Source organism: Oncorhynchus kisutch, linkage group LG19 (genome assembly GCF_002021735.2).
Source record: "Oncorhynchus kisutch isolate 150728-3 linkage group LG19, Okis_V2, whole genome shotgun sequence".
Taxonomy (NCBI): domain Eukaryota; kingdom Metazoa; phylum Chordata; class Actinopteri; order Salmoniformes; family Salmonidae; genus Oncorhynchus; species Oncorhynchus kisutch.
Window position 1 is genome coordinate 32,102,673 of NC_034192.2, and position 18,940 is coordinate 32,121,612.

Here is an 18,940-nt window from a genome sequence, read left to right on the forward strand (position 1 = left end):
ACACGTGGAATGAACCACTCCATTAATGATGTAAAGCCACCGGACACATAGCTACGAATAGTTTGATTCTGTTTTTCCCTGCTTCTCAAACAATACCAAATGAATGAGAAAACTCAGTGACCTAAAGATGGGAACATTAATCCAGAGCAGAGTCTGTCTACCTCCCTCAAATGCCATTGCTAACCCACTAAACCAAACTCATTTGCCCTGAGCGTGACTGACCCGTGGGGATTGTAATGGAGTAAGACCCATGACTATTTACATTGGAGAGAGCAACACTAATGCCCAGACTATCTCTCTGTTCAGAGAGACCACACCAGACTAGTCTTTGCCCATTGAACCAGAACCAGAGGACCAATCAGATTGACCTAGTGCAACCTCACCCAGTCAATCACAATGACCCTTTACACACTAAACCTAGCATTACAATCAAGTTTACAAAAGTCTATTCAACTGTACAGGCATGTTCTAGAATAAAGCGATCAAAGCAATCCCACTGTCTGTTTCGAAAACCATCGAACCCATATCATTTCCAAAACAGTATCATCGCAAATAGCCATGATATGTTGCAGGTGTCTCTTGAGTGTCGTACTACTGCCACAGGTTGTAGCAGTACAGCACACAACAGAGAGAAGAAGGTGGAGTGAGATGTTTTCCCTGAATACTAGTATTTCTGTAACAGCTCCCTAAACGACCACGGATGAGCGAGGCGCATAAACATCTGATAGCTGCCGTTTGTTTCTGATGATTCAGGCTCTCTAAAGAGGCTCCGAGCACCACACACACACACACACACACACACAACACGGAGACAAGAGTGTATCCACCCGCCAACACAAACATGCACACAAGCACACAGCTCCCACAAAGAACCTCTGAGCTTGCCTGCACCCCGCACAGCTAAATTCTAAACACGTTCACAAAACGCTCGAGAAATTAGAGAACATATTTTCCGACACTGCATGCATGTACGTAATGTACAGACAGAGCTCACAACGGAGCATTACACAGCAAAAACACCTTTACTACTGCAACACAATGCAATCAGTTCAGGTAACCCAGGTAACCTTTTGACAAAAATAAACAAAGGATAAAAAAAAGAAATGGGAGGGGCACTGCTATTTTCAGGTGTTCGATTCTCAAGGCCTGTGACACAATAGCGTATAAATGATTTAGGTGATTTCAAACTTGACCATATCTGCAAAAAATATATATTAAAAAAGAGCATATTAAGAGTTTACTTTTGCATAAACACAACAACAAAAAAGATGACAACTCCTCTACACCCCTCCCTGCATGAAAATTGTAAATGCCAAACACTGTTCCACAAAACACTGCCGAGGGGAAAACCCAAATAATACATCTCCCCAAAAAAACAACGCATGAGACGGCTTTCCAGACAGTTGGGATGTAATTGTTGGGATCAGATGACGGGACACACACACACACCTGTATCGCAGTTGCGTCTGGCATGCTGAGCCTGCGCACAAACATCTGGCTCTGTCCACTCTGGCTGGTGACGTATCCCCCGGAGCCCCAGGTGCCGCTGTGGGGCCGGCCCGTGTTATAGAACATGAAGGTGTCGCTCCCCGACGTGGCCGTCATACATGTCTTATAGCAGTACGTTTTGGTCATGGAGCCGTTCCCCCGCACCTCGATGTAGTGAGGCTCCACTTTCAGGTCTCTCCGCAGAGCAACGTTATTGTTGGGTTGACCCTGACCCCCTCCTCCACCTCCCCCACCCCCTCGACCCAATGACCCTCCACCCCCGCCGGCCGAGGTGCCCCCCTCGGGGACTCTCTTCTGGGACACACAGCATGGGGAGCAGGAACCGGGCTGGGTGCAGTAGGCGTGGCAGCGGACGATGGCCAGCACCACAATGGTGACCAGGAACACAAAGGTGGTGGCGCTCAGGGCCACGATCAGGTAGAGGGTCACGTTGGAGAACAGTAGTGGGCTGTGAGGCCTGATGATACGTTTGGGGTCGGGGGTCAGCTTGGGCGGCAGCTCCATGACGTGCACGTTGATGGTGGCGGTGGAGGAGAGCGGCGGGAGGCCATGGTCACGGACCAGCACGGTGAGCAGGAAGGAGGTGGAGTTGTCCTCGCTGACGCGCCGCGTGGTGCGGATCTCCCCCGTGTGCTCGTGGACTTTAAACAGGTCCAGCTCGGAGGTGGTCTGCTCCAGGGCGTACACCAGCCAGGCGTTCTGACCAGCGTCCCCGTCCCACGCCACCACCTTGGTCACCAGAGCCCCCGCTTCCGCATTCTTCATCAGCGTCTCAGTGGTCCGCGTCCCATTGGCTGGAGGATGGACTATCCTGGGGGAGTGGTCGTTCTGGTCCATGATGTAAACATAGACGGTTGCCACGCGGCTGAGGGGTGGCACGCCACCATCCTGGGCTTTCACCTGGAAGTGGAACTCTCTGAGCTTCTCAAAGTCGAAAGCTCGCAGGGCATAGGCCTCGCCCGTGTCGGGTTTGATGCTGACGTAGCTCGCCACGGGGATGCCGTGGTTGTTGTCATTGAGGACGGTGTAGGTGATGCGAGCGTTTTCCCCGGTGTCAGCGTCCAGAGCCTTCACCACGCACATTGAGGCCCCGGGCGCGTTGTTCTCTGTCATGTACACCGTGTAGGACGTCTGTTCGAAGCGAGGAGGGTTGTCATTGACATCCGCCACGTCAACTTTAATGGTCATGTGTGAGGAGAGGGCCGGGGTCCCTCCGTCAATGGCGGTTACCGTGACATTGTAGGTGGAGATGGTTTCCCGGTCTAGGAAGGCGGAGGTGACCAAGGTGTAGTGGTTCCGGAAGGACTTGATCTTAAAGGGGAGGCCAGGTTGGATCTCCAGGGTCACCTGTTTGTTCTGTGCGGAGTCCCGGTCATTAACGCTGATCAAGGCCACCACCGTGTCTGCCCGAGCGTCCTCACGGACTGGGCTGGACAGAGAGGACAGCACGATCTCTGGGATATTGTCATTCACATCCAAAACCTCTACAACCACTTTACAGTGGACGGCCACTGCAGAAGGGCCCCTGTCCATAGCTTGTATGTACATCTCATAGGAGTTAGTCTCCTCATAGTCTATGTTGTTCTTCACTCGGATCTCTCCTGTATCTGTATCCATGGAGAACATTTGTCTCACCCTCTCTGGGGTGTAACTGCTGAAAGAGTAAAACACCTCCCCGTTTGTGCCTTCATCCGGGTCTGTGGCGTTTAACTTTATCACCAGAGCGCCCTTGGGCGAGTTCTCTAACAGTTTCACTTTGTACACGGAGTTGTCGAACGCGGGCACATTGTCGTTGGAATCTAGGACATGAACGTTGATTTTGGCTGTGCCCGTGCGCGCAGGGGTGCCTCCGTCGACAGCAGTCAGTATGAACTGATGAGACGGTGTATGCTCGCGGTCAAATGGCTTTTTGAGCACGAGCTCGATTTGCTTGCTGTTTGCCACGGGCTTGTTGGAGTCCAGCGCGAGGTGCTCGTTGTTGCTGAGCCGATAGAGCCGAACCGAATTTGAGCCATCATCTGCATCCTGCGCGCCTTCGATGGGGAACCGGGACCCCGTTATAGCGGACTCCGAGATCTCCAGCTGGTACTCGTCCCGGGGGAACTGTGGCGAGTTGTCATTCGCATCCAGAATCTCCACCTCCACGTTGTGCACCTCGAGCGGGTTCTCAACCACCACCTCTAGGTTGAGGGAACATGTGCCGCTGAATTCACACAGCGTCTCTCGGTCGATGCGGTCACTCACCGACAGCTTGCCGTTTTTATGATTTATGTTGAAATATCTCCTTGCGCTGTCCGAGGTGATTCGGATGCGTCGGGAAGAGAGCTTTCGCAGGTCCAGACCCAAATCTCGAACAATGTCGCCGACCACAGCCCCATTCTCCAGCTCCTCCGGAATGGTGTATCGTATTTGTGCATTTGTAAGGCCACTGAGTAGAAAAATTACCAAATAAAAAGTAAAAGGCACATTCTGCGTTATGCTGCAACAGCATCGCGCCGCCACAGCCATCGCAAGCAGGCAGGATCCGCAGACGGATTAGAGAAAGCTTTCCGCCTTTTTAGCTTGCCGTGCGTCCCCACCCGCCACATTAAAAACTGGGGAAGAGTCCGTGCGTTACCCCCTACTATGTGCAGGACGACCAAAGCATCCTCTCCTGTACATATGCTTGTTTAAAAGGACGTTTTTCCGTTACATCCATGTTTTCCTTTGTCTGTTTGGTTACTGCTTTTTTTCTCTCTTTCTCTCTCCTCGGCGCGGCTGACTCTTGTTTCCCTCTCACGGGTGCTGCCTATCGCTTTCTCCCTCTCTCTATCTCTCCTCTCTCTCCTTCCCCCTCCCTCTCTCTGTGCGATGGTGTCTGTGGGCAGCGGGGGAGGGGGGAGCCTTGCTCTCAAACGGTGCTGGCTGCATTTCACCTCCGATTGAAAACAGCGTCAAATAAAAATAAAAAATGCCATTCACACCTCGGGAATACGAATATGAATTTATATCAGTATTTTCAACAGTCGATCGTTTTTGACATTTCTTAAGAGAATGTATTTGAGCAGACTAGTAGTTTTTTTATCCGAGTGAGAGCGAGCGAGTGCCACCGCCCTTTTCATTGTGTGCTGGGATACATTGACGATCTGTTTTCTCAGTACGCCCAAGCGATTACCTCTCTCTCTTCATTGATCCAAACGAGCAATTACGCCAAAGCTCGAAGAAAAATCGAAGAAATAGAAATAAAACGAGTAACGGATATTTAATCGAATAAAATAAGCTACGGAAATAGGGTTAATAAACCCCTTAATTAAATATATAAATAGATAACTTTTTCATTGTATTTGTTCAGCAATTATCATCATCCAATGTATCGTTTAACTTTAAGTATAAGCACAGCAGCTTTGGAAACATTTACGCTACATCCTCCCAGTAAAGAGGGGATCTGTCCTTGAAATGCGTCGATGGATTCAACAGGGCAGTGCAAATCGAGTTAGGGCTGAGCATTAAAAGATGAAGTTATCAACACACACTCTCAGGAAAAAAAAAACTTGTTATTTTTGGTTCTACATAGGCTACCTATACCGTTTCGGTTCCCTGGATGAGATTAAAGAACATTTCAGATTCCTAAAAAAAGGTGCAACATACAATGCATTTATAAAAGTATGTGGACAACCCTTCAAATTAGTGGATTCGGCAATTTTAGCCACACACGTTGCTGACAGGTGTAAAAAAAAAATGCAATCTCCATAGACAAACATTGGCAGTAGAATGGCCTTACTGAAGAGCTCAGTGACTTTCAACATGGCACAGTCTTAGGATGCCACCGTTACAACAAGTCAGTTTGTCAAATTTCTGCCCTGCTAGAGCTGCCCTGGTCAACTGTAGGTGCTGTTATTGTGAAGTGGAAACATCCAGGAGCAACAACAGCTCAGCCGCAAAGTGGTAGGTCACACAAGCTCACAGAACGGGACCGTTGAGTGCTGAAACGCATGGCGCGTAAACATCATCTGTCCTCAGTTGCATCACTTACCACCGAATTTCAAACTGCCTCTGGAAGCAACATTAGCACAAGAACTGTTTGTCGGGAGATCCATGAAATGGATTTCCATGGCTGAGCAACGCACACAAGCCTAAGATCACCATGCCAAGCGATGTGTGGAGTGGTGTGAAGCTCGCCACCATTGGACTCTGGAGCAGTGGAAACGCGTTGGAGTGATGAATCACACATCACCATCTGGCAGTCTGACGGACGAATCTGGGTTTGGCGGATGCCAGGAGAACGCTACCTGCCCCAATGCATAGTGCCAACTGTAAAGTTTGGTGGAGGAGGAATAATGGTCTGGGGCTGTTTTTCATGATTTGGGCCAGGCCTCTTAGTTCCAGTGAAGGGAAATCTTAAAACTACAGCATACAATGACATTCGAGACGATGTTGTGCTTCCAAGTTTGTGGCAGCAGTTTGGGGAAAGCCTTTCCTGTTTTAGCATGACAATGGCCCAGCGCACAAAGCGAGGTCCATATAGAAATGGTTTGTCGAGATTGGTGCCAAAGAATTTGCCTGGCCTGCACGGAGCCCTGACCTCAACCCCATTAAACACCTTTGGGATGAATTGGAACGTCTAATCGCCCAACATCATTTCCCGACCTCACTAATGCTCTTGTGGCTGAATGGAAGAAAGTCCCCGCAGCAATGTTCTAACATCTGGTGAAAAGCTTTCCCAGAAGAGTGGAGGATGTTATAGCAGCAAAGGGGGGAGCAACGCCCTATTAATGCCCCTGATTTTGCATTGAGATGTTTGATGAGCAGGTGTCCACATACATTTGATCATCTATTGCATTCAGTGCATTCGGAAAGTATTCAGGCCCCTTGGATTTTTACTCAATTTGTTACGTTATATCCTTATTCTAAAATGGATTTAATAAACAATTTTGACAAAACGCAAAACAGGTTTTTAGAGTTTCATAGCAAATGTATTCAAAAGAGAAAAACAGATACCTGATTTACACAAGTATTCAAACCCTTTGCTATGAGAATCCATATTGAGGTCAGGTGCATCCTGTTTCCATGGATCATCCTTGAGATGTTTCTACAACTTGATTGTAGTTCACCTGTGGTCAATTCAATTGATTGGACAGGATTTGTAAAGGCACACACCTGTTTATATAAGGTTCCACAGTTGACAGTTCATGTCAGAGCAAAAACCAAGCCATGAGGTCGAAGGAATTGTACGTAGAGCTCCGACACAGGATTGTGTCGAGGCACAGATCTAAAAATTCTGCAGCATTGAACATCCCCAAGAACACAGTGGCCTCCATCATTCTTAAATGGAAGAAGTTTGTAACCACCAAGAATCTTCCTAAGAGAGCAATTGAGGGACAAGGGCCTTGGTCAGGGAGGTGACCAAGAACCCGATGGTAACTCTGACAAAGTTCCAGAGATGGGAGAATCTTCCAGAAGGACAACCATCTCTGCAGCACTCCCCAATCAGGCATTTATGGTAGAGTGGCCAGATGGAAGCCATTCCTCAGTAAAAGGCACATGGCAGTACGCTTGGAATTTGCCAAAAGGCAACTAAAGACCATCAGACAATGAGAAACAAGAATCTCTGGTCTGATGACACCAAGATTGAACTCTTGGTGTCACATCTGGAGGAAACCTGGCACCATCCCTACTGTGAAGCATGGTGGAGGCAGCATCATGCTGTGGGGGTGTTTTTCAGCGGCAGGGACTGGGAGACTAGTCAGGATCAAGGCAAAGATGAACGGAGCAAAGTACAGAGAGATCCTTGATGAAAACCTGCTCCAGAGCACCCAGGACCTCAGACTGGAGTGAAGGCACACCATACAACCCTACAGAGCTTGAGAGGATCTGCAGAGAAGAATAGGAGAAACTCCCCAAATATAGGTGTGCCAAGCTTGTAGTGTCATACCCAAGAAGACTCGAGGCTGTAATTGTTGCCAAAGGTGTTTCAACAAAGTACTGAGTAAAGGCTCTGAATACGTATGTAAATGTGATAATTCTTGTTTTTGTGTTGTCATTATGGGGTATTGTGTGTAGATTGATGAGGGAAAATAACAATATAATCAATTTTAGAATAAGACTGTAACTTAACTAAATGTAGAAAAAAATCAAGGGGTCTGAATACTTTATGAATGCACTGTATACCCAGTGAAGGCAATGAACCTTGAGGGTTATATCCGTACCCCAAAGTATAATGGGGATTTTAGAAAACAACAGCTAACACAAGATAACCCAGTCACATCAATCTCTGAACTGACAGGTTTTCCCTTTTCATTTGTTTCAGCTGTTTTGCATTGACTTTTATATCCATATTAATGATGCTGCTGCATGATTTCGCCTGGTCAGAAAAATGTCTAGTTGACGTCCGACATCCTTACCTCTCTATGGCAGCGGAAAGATCAAATTCCTGTTTCGCAAGATTGTTGCTGAGGTCTGAGTGGCAAACATACCTGTGCTGTTGCAAACTAAATGTTAGCTAGAAACAACAGGAAATAATGTGCTTAATAAAAGCATGCACTCGTAGGTAAAAAAAAAAATACGTTTTTTAAATATAGAACCTTCTGGTCAATTCAACATTTGACATTCCTGCATGATGACGCTTGAGGACGGTGTTTGAACCTAACGTTACCAATTTTCAATGAATTAAGGTAAGAAAAGTTGATGATTTAATTCAAATATATGAAGCCAGAGTCGTATAATAAACTATAGGCAAGATAAATAAAGTTTAAACATGTTTTATTTTTTTTACCATGCAAGTCAGTTAAGAACAAATTCTCATTTTCAATGACGGCCTAGGAACAGTGGGTTAACTGCCTGTTCAAGGTCAGAAAGACAGATTTGTACCTTGTCAGCTCGGGGATTTGAACTTGCAACCTTTCGGTTACTAGTCCAATGATCTAACCACTAGGCTACACTGCCGCCCCTTTTTTCAAAAGGGTTCTATATATAACTTTTAGGGGTTCCATATATTGAACCCTTTTTGGTTCTATGAGGAACCTTTTATTCTAAGAGTGCAGAGACAATAGAACGAGCAAAACAACACAGAACTAAATAAATAAAAAATGTATCCTAACTAAGAATGCGTTATAGGATTTTACTCAATGCCTTTTCGCTATCGTTCTCGAGCCCACGAGCCCTAGAGCTGAAAGACAATTCAGACGTCATTGGCTGCTCGCGATCTCCTCTCACTTATTGCCCGGAGAGTGACAGCTGGGCTGATCATACAGTATATTAAAATTACAGGGGTACTTGGCTGCCGCTCCAGTTACACATCATATTGCTCGCAGTACACAGGATCCCCCCAGCCCCCACTATGTCGTCATATGAAGCATGTTCACTTCGGGTGAGCGGGCGAAACGAACCAGGTCATCATCAAGATGCTCGAGACTTGCCTCTCCGCCAATCTGTCAAAACAAGCTAACATGTCCTCTCCTGTCAGACCCAAATTGCTGAAATAGTATAGAGCGCGTGCAAATTGCAGATGTGGAAAGCTTGTGGATGAAGAATTTAGACGATTTTCCATCACTTGACTAGTTACTCTGCATTTCCTTTCGACAGTCTCACTTTCCCCAAACACCTAGCTAAGATATATTCTATTACAAATAAACTCATTTAATCTTCCACCTGACGTAAAAGACCTAAATAATTTAGCTGTTTTTCACAAAACCCTATTCTATCCATGCTGGGAACGATTTCACACACAAATAGACTAACCCCTGTCAGTTTTAGAGATAGCTTTGGGGGCAGTTTACAACAAGCAATAGTCATGTAATAGCCTGGCAGGCATGAATATACACACACTGCCGTGGTTCCTGGCGACACTTTCTTTAAAAGTGGACCTCAAGTTTATAGACGATCGTGACATTGGTAGGCCGACATCTACGGTTGCGTTAGGGTTAAGCTGGTTCCTCATTTAAATTCGACTCAATATCTCAAACACCTCAAACATCTGGCCATGGGCCCGAGGTGGCTCACTGCGCAAGTCTGACCGCAGGTGGTTTGGTAGTGGAGTAAAATGCCCACATCTTCCCGCTCAGACTTTCCTCCTAATTAGTACAGTCTGAACCCATGTACCCCTATTAGAATCCAATTTAAAATCAGATTCAATTCAATTAAGAGGGGCCTCTTACTCCTAACGCAATCAGTACGACAAAGTGAGGGGGAGGATCTCTCGACATTGCCTAATTTATTTTATATACCAAAGGCACACAGCGGTTCATAATGAATTGAATCCCGGCTCTCGTCTCATCTTCGATCCTTTCACCTCTTGAAGAGCTCTCAAAAGTTGGATAACACTCAGACAGGCACCAGTTTGCTAGACAATCGGCTTTTATAACAGTCAAATTGACTGAGCCATACAGTGAGTGCAGTGCCATTCAAAGCACCAGTGGGACATACACCCCATTGCGACCTAAACGAAGGGGAGGCTCCACTGGGTGGCAAATCCTCAACCTGGTCTCAGAGCATTTCATCTTATTCTGTATGTAAATCCGAGACACTCCATTTAGTACAATATGCTACGTTTTGTATGGCATGTATTCATATGTGGCTGTCCATCACCTATTTCATATGATATGTTACGATGAGAAACAAAGAAGAAACCGCACACTGCTCTGCTATAATCACTGCCCTTTATTAAGCTTTACATATCGGCCTCAAGGCCTATGATATGTTACAACCTACAATTCATATTATATGTTTTGAATTTGCAAAACGTACAATATGATACGGATTTGCAAAAACTTCAGTATGTTGCAAATTTGGAAAACATATGACTAGCTAGGTGGCTAATGTTAGCTAGGCTAGGGGTTAGGGATACGTTTAGGAGTTAGGTTAAAGGTAATGGTTAGGGTTAGGGTTAAGGGAATGGTTAGCTAACATTCTAAGTAGTTGCAAAGTAGCTAAAAATTACTAAGTGGTTGAAAAGTTGCTAATTAGTGAAAATGTTATAGTTTCCGTGATCAGATTCGAACTCCCAACCTTTGGCTTGCGAGACATAACCGTCTGTCTTATGTAACCATACCAAACACAACATATCATACTAATTTGATTCAGAGGGGTTGGGTTAAATGCGGAAAACACATTTCAGTTGAAGGCATTCAGTTGTACAACTGACTAGGTATCCGCTTTTCCCCTTTCCCCCTTTAATTTGATGTCCGCGGATTTACATTTACTATGTTACGTCTAGTCTATGACACCAGGCTGATATGACAGGTGTGCTCTTGTGATCTGAGGAAGGGGGAGAAAGGGGGGGGGGGTGTAATAATCTAATATTAAGCAGTTCAAATCCAAAATGCATTCTGATTGGGAACCTAGTCATGCAATGTCATAAGGTAACACCTTCATTACCTTGTTTAGGAAGCTCATTGGATCCCACCCAGGGCGGGGTCAAATTATGCAGACATCTACACCTAATAATAAGCTAGCTAGTATCCAGTAGCTTCAGTATCACAACAAGCACCTGCACATCCGTTACCCCAGCCACTAGCAACTGACGAGCTGTTGCATCGAACCAAACATGAACCAGTGGAAGCAGAGTGTATTTTTGTTCGCACATTCTTACAAAGTGAAATCACAACCACAGGCAGTAACAACAAATGGAGCTCACTCAGTGTTCTTCAAAGATACGGCGGGCCATTGTCAGCCACGTCGACTGTGCTGTTGGCACGGAAACATGGATTTTAAAATGCTCCTACAGGCACGTCACCCTGGAGCCAGCCTGATTAACATTTGGGACATCTACAGCAATGTGCGAAAATCCCTGCTCCACCCTAAAGAACGTATTCAGTAAACACAGACATAGCATGTTACATCAGATCAACAAAAAGCCTTTGCTCGTCCAGCTGGCATTTGAGAAGGACCTGACAAGTACGTTACGCCAGGAAGGAAAATGGAATCAGAAATGTCACAAGGTTCAAAACAGCATGGAGGAGGCTGCAAGACTTCCCTGGCCGTCGTGCCAGAATTATTCATTCAATGGTTTTCCGTCATTTAATTAAGACCACTGGTTATTTGGCATATATTTTTATGTAATGTATAGTTTAGGCCTTTGCTTTTTACTTCAAAGTATATTTTAGATTTATCTGTGATTCTTAATGTCATTGCTTGCTTTTACGGGTCAATTGATATATACTGTATATACAGCGCCTTCGGAAAGTATTCAGACCCCTTGACTTATTCCACATTGTGTTACGTTACAGCCTTATTCTGAAATGGATTAAATAGTTTTTATCCCCTCATAAATGTTGTGCTCTTGAGTGAGGACCCAAAAGCGATTTAACAAAAACAGAGTCCTTTAATGTAAAAACACAGGGAAGACATAGATCCTCTTCAGATGTAGAAAATGGCAAAATAGACAACCCTCAGAGAGGGCGACAAATGAAACAGAAAGTCCTTCTGATATTTACTAAAGAGTCCCCTTCTTAGCAGCAGAGGAGAATAGCTGGGTTGCGGCGACAGACTGCTGGTCTCTCTGGGTAGGCGCGGGTCGTAGCGGACAGAGGTACCTGATCACACGTAGCATCAGAAGAACAGGCAGATTCCAACAGGATGGGACAAGGGTGAAGCAAACAAGACGATAGTTTGGTTCTGGCATGAGAAACTCAAACGAGAATCTGACAAGGAAAGAAGCAGGAACAGAGAGAGAAATAGAGACCTAATCAGAGGGAAAAAGGGAACAGGTGGGAAAAGGGTGAACGAGGTAGTTAGAGGAGATGAGGAACAGCTGGAGGAGGAGAGAAAGAGAAGGTAGCCTAATACGACCAGCAGAGGGAGACAGAGTGAAGAGAAAGAACAGGAACAAGACATAATATGACAAGACATGACAGTACCCCCCCACTCACCGAGCGCCTCCTGGCGCACTCGAGGAGGAAACCTGGCGGCAACGGAGGAAATCATCGATCAGCGAACGGTCCAGCACGTCCCGAGAGGGAACCCAACTCCTTTCCTCAGGACCGTACCCCTCCCAATCTACTAGGTACTGATGACCACGGCCCCGAGGACGCATGTCCAAAATCTTACGGACCCTGTAGATAGGTGCGCCCTCGACAAGGATGGGGGGGGGGGGGAGACGAGCGGGGGCGCGAAGAACGGGCTTAACACAGGAGACATGGAAGACCGGGTGGACGCGATGAAGATATCGCGGGAGAAGAAGTCGCACTGCGACAGGATTAATGATCTGAGAAATACGGAACGGACCAATGAACCGCGGGGTCAACTTGCGAGAAGCTGTCTTAAGGGGAAGGTTTTGAGTGGAGAGCCATACTCTCTGACCGCGACAATATCTAGGACTCTTAGTTCTACGCTTATTAGCGGCTCTCACAGTCTGCGCCCTATAACGGCAAAGTGCAGACCTGACCCTCTTCCAAGTGCGCTCACAACGTTGGACAAAAGCCTGAGCGGAGGGGACGCAGGACTCGGCGAGCTGAGACGAGAACAGCGGAGGCTGGTACCCGAGGCTACTCTGAAAAGGAGATAGACCGGTCGCAGACGAAGGAAGCGAGTTGTGGGCGTATTCTGCCCAGGGGAGCTGTTCTGACCAAGACGCAGGGTTACGAAAAGAAAGACTGCGTAAGATGCGACCAATAGTCTGATTGGCCCGTTCTGCTTGACCGTTAGACTGAGGGTGAAAGCCGGAAGAGAGACTGACGGAAGCTCCAATCAATCGGCAAAACTCCCTCCAAAATTGAGACGTGAATTGCGGACCCCTGTCCGAAACGACGTCTGACGGAAGGCCATGAATTCTGAAAACATTCTCGACGATGATTTGTGCCGTTTCTTTAGCAGAAGGGAGCTTAGCGAGGGGAATAAAATGAGCCGCCTTAGAGAATCTATCGACAACCGTAAGAATAACAGTCTTCCCCGCTGACGAAGGCAGTCCGGTGATAAAATCTAAGGCGATGTGAGACCACGGTCGAGAGGGAATGGGAAGCGGTCTGAGACGGCCGGCAGGAGGGGAGTTACCGGACTTAGTCTGCGCGCAGACCGAACAAGCAGCCACGAAACGACGCGTGTCACGCTCCCGAGTGGGCCACCAAAAACGCTGGCGAATGGAAGCAAGCGTACCCCGAACGCCGGGGTGGCCGGCTAACTTGGTAGAGTGAGCCCACTGAAGAACGGCCAGACGAGTAGGAACAGGAACGAAAAGAAGGTTCCTAGGACAAGCGCGCGGCGACGGAGTGTGAGTGAGTGCTTGCTTTACCTGCCTCTCAATTCCCCAGACAGTCAACCCGACAACACGCCCCTCAGGGAGAATCCCCTCGGGGTCGGTGGAGACTACTGAAGAACTGAAGAGACGAGATAAAGCATCAGGCTTGGTGTTCTTAGAGCCCGGACGATAAGAAATTACGAACTCGAAACGAGCGAAAAACAGCGCCCAACGAGCCTGACGCGCATTAAGTCGTTTGGCAGAACGGATGTACTCAAGGTTCCTATGGTCAGTCCAAACGACAAAAGGAACGGTCGCCCCCTCCAACCACTGTCGCCATTCGCCTAGGGCTAAGCGGATGGCGAGCAGTTCGCGGTTTCCCACATCATAGTTACGTTCCGACGGCGACAGGCGATGAGAAAAATACGCGCAAGGGTGGACCTTGTCGTCAGAGAGGGAGCGCTGAGAAAGAATGGCTCCCACGCCCACCTCTGACGCGTCAACCTCGACAACGAACTGTCTAGAGACGTCAGGTGTAACAAGGATAGGTGCGGATGTAAAGCGATTCTTGAGAAGATCAAAAGCTCCCTGGGCGGAATCGGACCACTTAAAGCACGTCTTGACAGAAGTAAGGGCTGTGAGGGGAGCTGCCACCTGACCGAAATTACGGATGAAACGACGATAGAAATTTGCGAAGCCGAGAAAGCGCTGCAGCTCGACGCGTGACTTAGGAACGGGCCAATCAATGACAGCTTGGACCTTAGCGGGATCCATCTTAATGCCTTCAGCGGAAATAACAGAACCGAGAAATGTGACGGAGGAGGCATGAAAAGTGCACTTCTCAGCCTTCACATAAAGACAATTCTCTAAAAGGCGCTGGAGGACACGTCGAACGTGCTGAACATGAATCTGGAGTGACGGTGAAAAAATCAGGATATCGTCAAGGTAGACGAAAACAAAGATGTTCAGCATGTCTCTCAGGACGTCATTTACTAATGCCTGAAAGACAGCTGGAGCGTTTGCGAGGCCGAAAGGAAGAACCCGGTATTCAAAGTGCCCTAACGGAGTGTTAAACGCCGTTTTCCACTCGTCCCCCTCCCTGACGCGCACGAGATGGTAAGCGTTACGAAGGTCCAACTTAGTGAAAAACCTGGCTCCCTGCAGGATCTCGAAGGCTGAAGACATAAGAGGAAGCGGATAACGATTCTTAACTGTTATGTCATTCAGCCCTCGATAATCTATGCAGGGGCGCAGGGACCCGTCCTTCTTCTTAACAAAAAAAAACCCCGCTCCGGCGGGAGAGGAGGAGGGGACTATGGTACCGGCGTCGAGAGCTACAGACAAATAATCTTCGAGAGCCTTACGTTCGGGAGCCGACAGAGAGTATAGTCTACCCCGGGGGGGGGTGGTTCCTGGAAGGAGATCAATACTACAATCATACGACCGGTGCGGAGGAAGAGAGGTGGCCCTGGACAGACTGAACACCGTGCGCAGATCGTGATATTCCTCCGGCACCCTCGTCAAATCACCAGGCTCCTCCTGTGAAGAAGAGACAGAGGAAACAGGAGGGATAGCAGACATTAAACATTTCACATGACAAGTGACGTTCCAGGAGAGGATAGAATTACTAGACCAATTAATAGAAGGATTATGACAAACTAGCCAGGGATGACCCAAAACAACAGGTGTAAAAGGTGAACGAAAAATTAAAAAAGAAATGGTTTCGCTATGATTACCAGAGACAGTGAGGGTTAAAGGTAGCGTTTCACGCTGAATCCCGGGGAGAGGACTCCCATCCAGAGCGAACAAGGCCGTGGGCTCCTTTAACTGTCTGAGAGGAATGTCATGTTCCCGAGCCCAGGTCTCGTCCATAAAGCAGCCCTCCGCCCCAGAGTCTATCAAGGCGCTGCAGGAAGCTGACGAACCGGTCCAGCGTAGATGGGCCGACAAGGTAGTGCAGGATCTTGAAGGAGAGACCAGAGTAGTAGCGCTCACCAGTAGCCCTCCTCTTACTGATGAGCTCTGGCTTTTACTGGACATGAAGTGACAAAATGACCAGCGGAACCGCAATAGAGACAGAGGCGGTTGGTGATTCTCCGTTCTCTCTCCTTAGTCGAGATGCGGATACCCCCCAGCTGCATAGGCTCAGCACCCGAGCCGGCGGAGGAAGATGGTAGTGATGCGGAGAGGGGGGCAACGGAGAACGCGAGCTCCTTTCCCCGAGCTCGGTGACGAAGATCAACCCGTCGCTCTATGCGAATAGCGAGTTCAATCAAGGAATCCACGCTGGAGGGAACCTCCCGGGAGAGAATCTCATCCTTTACCTCAGCGCGGAGACCCTCCAGAAAACGAGCGAGCAAAGCTGGCTCGTTCCAGTCACTGGAGGCAGCAAGAGTGCGAAACTCAATAGAGTAATCTGTTATGGATCGATTACCTTGACATAGGGAAGCCAGGACCCTGGAAGCTTCCTCCCCAAAAACAGAACGATCAAAAACCCGTATCATCTCCTCCTTAAAGTCCTGATACTGGTTAGTACACTCAGCCCTCACCTCCCAGATAGCCGTGCCCCACTCACGAGCCCGTCCAGTAAGGAGAGATATGACGTAGGCGATACGAGCTGTGCTCCTGGAGTAAGTGTTGGGCTGGAGAGAAAACACAATATCACACTGGGTGAGGAACGAGCGGCATTCAGTGGCCTCCCCAGAGTAACACGGCGGGTTATTGATTCTGGGCTCCGGAGATTCGGAAGCCCTGGAAGTGGCCGGTGGATCGAGGCGGAGATGGTGAACCTGTCTTGTGAGGTCGGAGACTTGGGCGGTCAGGGTCTCAACGGCATGTCGAGCAACAGACAATTCCTGCTCGTGTCTGCCTAGCATCGCTCCCTGGATCTCGACGGCTGAGTGGAAAGGATCCGAAATCGCTGGGTCCATTCTTGGTCAGATTCTTCTGTTGTGCTCTTGAGTGAGGACCCAAAAGCGATTTAACAAAAACAGAGTCCTTTAATGTAAAAACACAGGGAAGACATAGATCCTCTTCAGATGTAGAAAATGGCAAAATAGACAACCCTCAGAGAGGGCGACAAATGAAACAGAAAGTCCTTCTGATATTTACTAAAGAGTCCCCTTCTTAGCAGCAGAGGAGAATAGCTGGGTTGCGGCGACAGACTGCTGGTCTCTCTGGGTAGGCGCGGGTCGTAGCGGACAGAGGTACCTGATCACACGTAGCATCAGAAGAACAGGCAGATTCCAACAGGATGGGACAAGGGTGAAGCAAACAAGACGATAGTTTGGTTCTGGCATGAGAAACTCAAACGAGAATCTGACAAGGAAAGAAGCAGGAACAGAGAGAGAAATAGAGACCTAATCAGAGGGAAAAAGGGAACAGGTGGGAAAAGGGTGAACGAGGTAGTTAGAGGAGATGAGGAACAGCTGGAGGAGGAGAGAAAGAGAAGGTAGCCTAATACGACCAGCAGAGGGAGACAGAGTGAAGAGAAAGAACAGGAACAAGACATAATATGACAAGACATGACAATAAATCTACACCGAATACCGCATAATAGGTTTTTAGATTGTTTGCTAATTTATTCAAAATAACAAACAGAACTATTACATTTACATAAGTATTCAGACCCTATACTCAGTACTTCGTTGAAGCCCCTTTGGCAGCGATTACAGCAGCCTCGAGTCTTCTTCTCTGCAGATCCTACTTTCAGGTCTCTTCAGAGATGTTCGATCGGGTTCAAGTCCGGGCTCTGGCTGGGCCACTCAAGGACATTCAGAGACTTGTCCCGAAGCAACTCCTGCATTGTCTTGGCTGTGTACTTAGGGTCGTTGTCCTGTTGGAAGGTGAACCTTCGCCCCCTGTCTGAGGTCCTGAGTGCTCTGGAGCAGGTTTTCATTAAGGATCTCTCTGTACTTTGCTCTGTTAAACTTTGCCTTGATCCTGACTAGTCTCCCGCGGGAAAAACATCCCCAAAGCATGATGCTGCCACCACCATGCTTCACCGTAGGGAGAGTGCCAAGATTCCTCCAAGCGTAACACTTGGCATTCAGGCCAAATAGTTCAATCTTTGTTTCATCAGACCAGAGAATCTTGTTTCTCATGGTCTGAGAGCCTTTAGGTGCCTTTTGGCAAACTCCAAGCAGGGGCTGTCATGTGCCGAGGAGTGGCTTCCATCTGGCCACTCCACCATAAAGGCCTGATTGGAGATGGTTGTCCTTCTGGAAGGTTCTCCCATCTCCACAGAGGAACTGTAGAGGTCTGTCAGAGTGACCATTGGGTTCTTGTTCACCTCTCTGACCAAGGCCCTTCTCCCCCAATTGCTCAGTTTGGCCAGGCTTGGTGGTTACAAACTTCTTTCATTTAAGAATGATGGAGGCCACTGTGTTCTTTGGGACCTTCAATGCTGCAGAAATGTTTTGGTACCCTTCCAAATCTGTGCCTCGACACAATCCTGTCTCGGTGCTCTAAGGACAATTCCTTCGACCTCATGGCCTGGTTTTTGCTCTGACATAATGCTCTGCCAACTGTGGGACCTTATATAGACAGGTGTGTTTCTTTCCAAATCATGTCCAATCAATTACATGTACCACAGGTGGACTCCAAGTTGTAGAAACATCTCAAGGACGATCAATGGAAACTAGATGAACCTGAGCTCAATTTTGAGTCTCATAGCAAAGGGTCTAAATAATTATGTACATTTGTTTTTCATTTTTAATACATTTTCCAAAAAAATCTAAAAACCTGTTTTCACTTTGTCATTATGGGGTATTGTGTGTAGATTGATGAGTATATATATATATTTTTAATCCATTTTAGAATAAGGCTGTAATGTAACAAAATGTGGAAAAGTCAAGAGGTCTGAATACTTTCAGAAGGCACTGTATACAGGTTTGCATTATTTGATGGGTATAGGGACAATGACCAATGTAACTTATTAGTTGTGCTCCGAGGTGAGCCTTTGTGCGGGGTGCGGTGCTCCTGTTGTCCGGCTGTCCACTCCAGTGGTGCTGAAATTGGCAGTGCATTTAGGGTTATGCTTTCATCGCGCTGACTGGCGGTAGCCTGCTGTCCATGGTCCTGAGTCGACGGTTACGGGGTGTGCTGTTTTAACCTCCCTTGGGTAGGGGGCAGTATTTTCACGTCCGGATGAAAGCGTGCTCAAAGTAAACTGCCTGTTACTCAGGCCCAGAAGCTAGGATATGCATATAGTTGGTAGATTTGGATAGAAAACACTCTAAAGTTTTAAGTTAACTAAAGTTTAAGATTAACTGTTAATATTAT

At 47.5% G+C, this 18,940-nt stretch overlaps 1 protein-coding gene across 21 annotated transcripts in view; it reads right to left on the reverse strand.

The window, feature by feature from the left end:
- LOC109864680 (protocadherin alpha-C2) overlaps nucleotides 1–18,940 on the reverse strand; it is a 202,713-nt gene that overhangs the window by 33,191 nt on the left and 150,582 nt on the right. The window contains exon 1 of one of the 21 annotated variants that reach the window (XM_020452547.2): nucleotides 1,450–4,536. The exons of the other annotated variants lie outside the window; for them this stretch is intronic. Coding sequence (XP_020308136.1) covers nucleotides 1,450–4,017 — 2,568 coding nt within the window. The 5' untranslated portion in view covers nucleotides 4,018–4,536. Of the gene's footprint in view, nucleotides 1–1,449; nucleotides 4,537–18,940 lie in introns of those variants that run through there. 21 annotated transcript variants of the gene reach the window in all.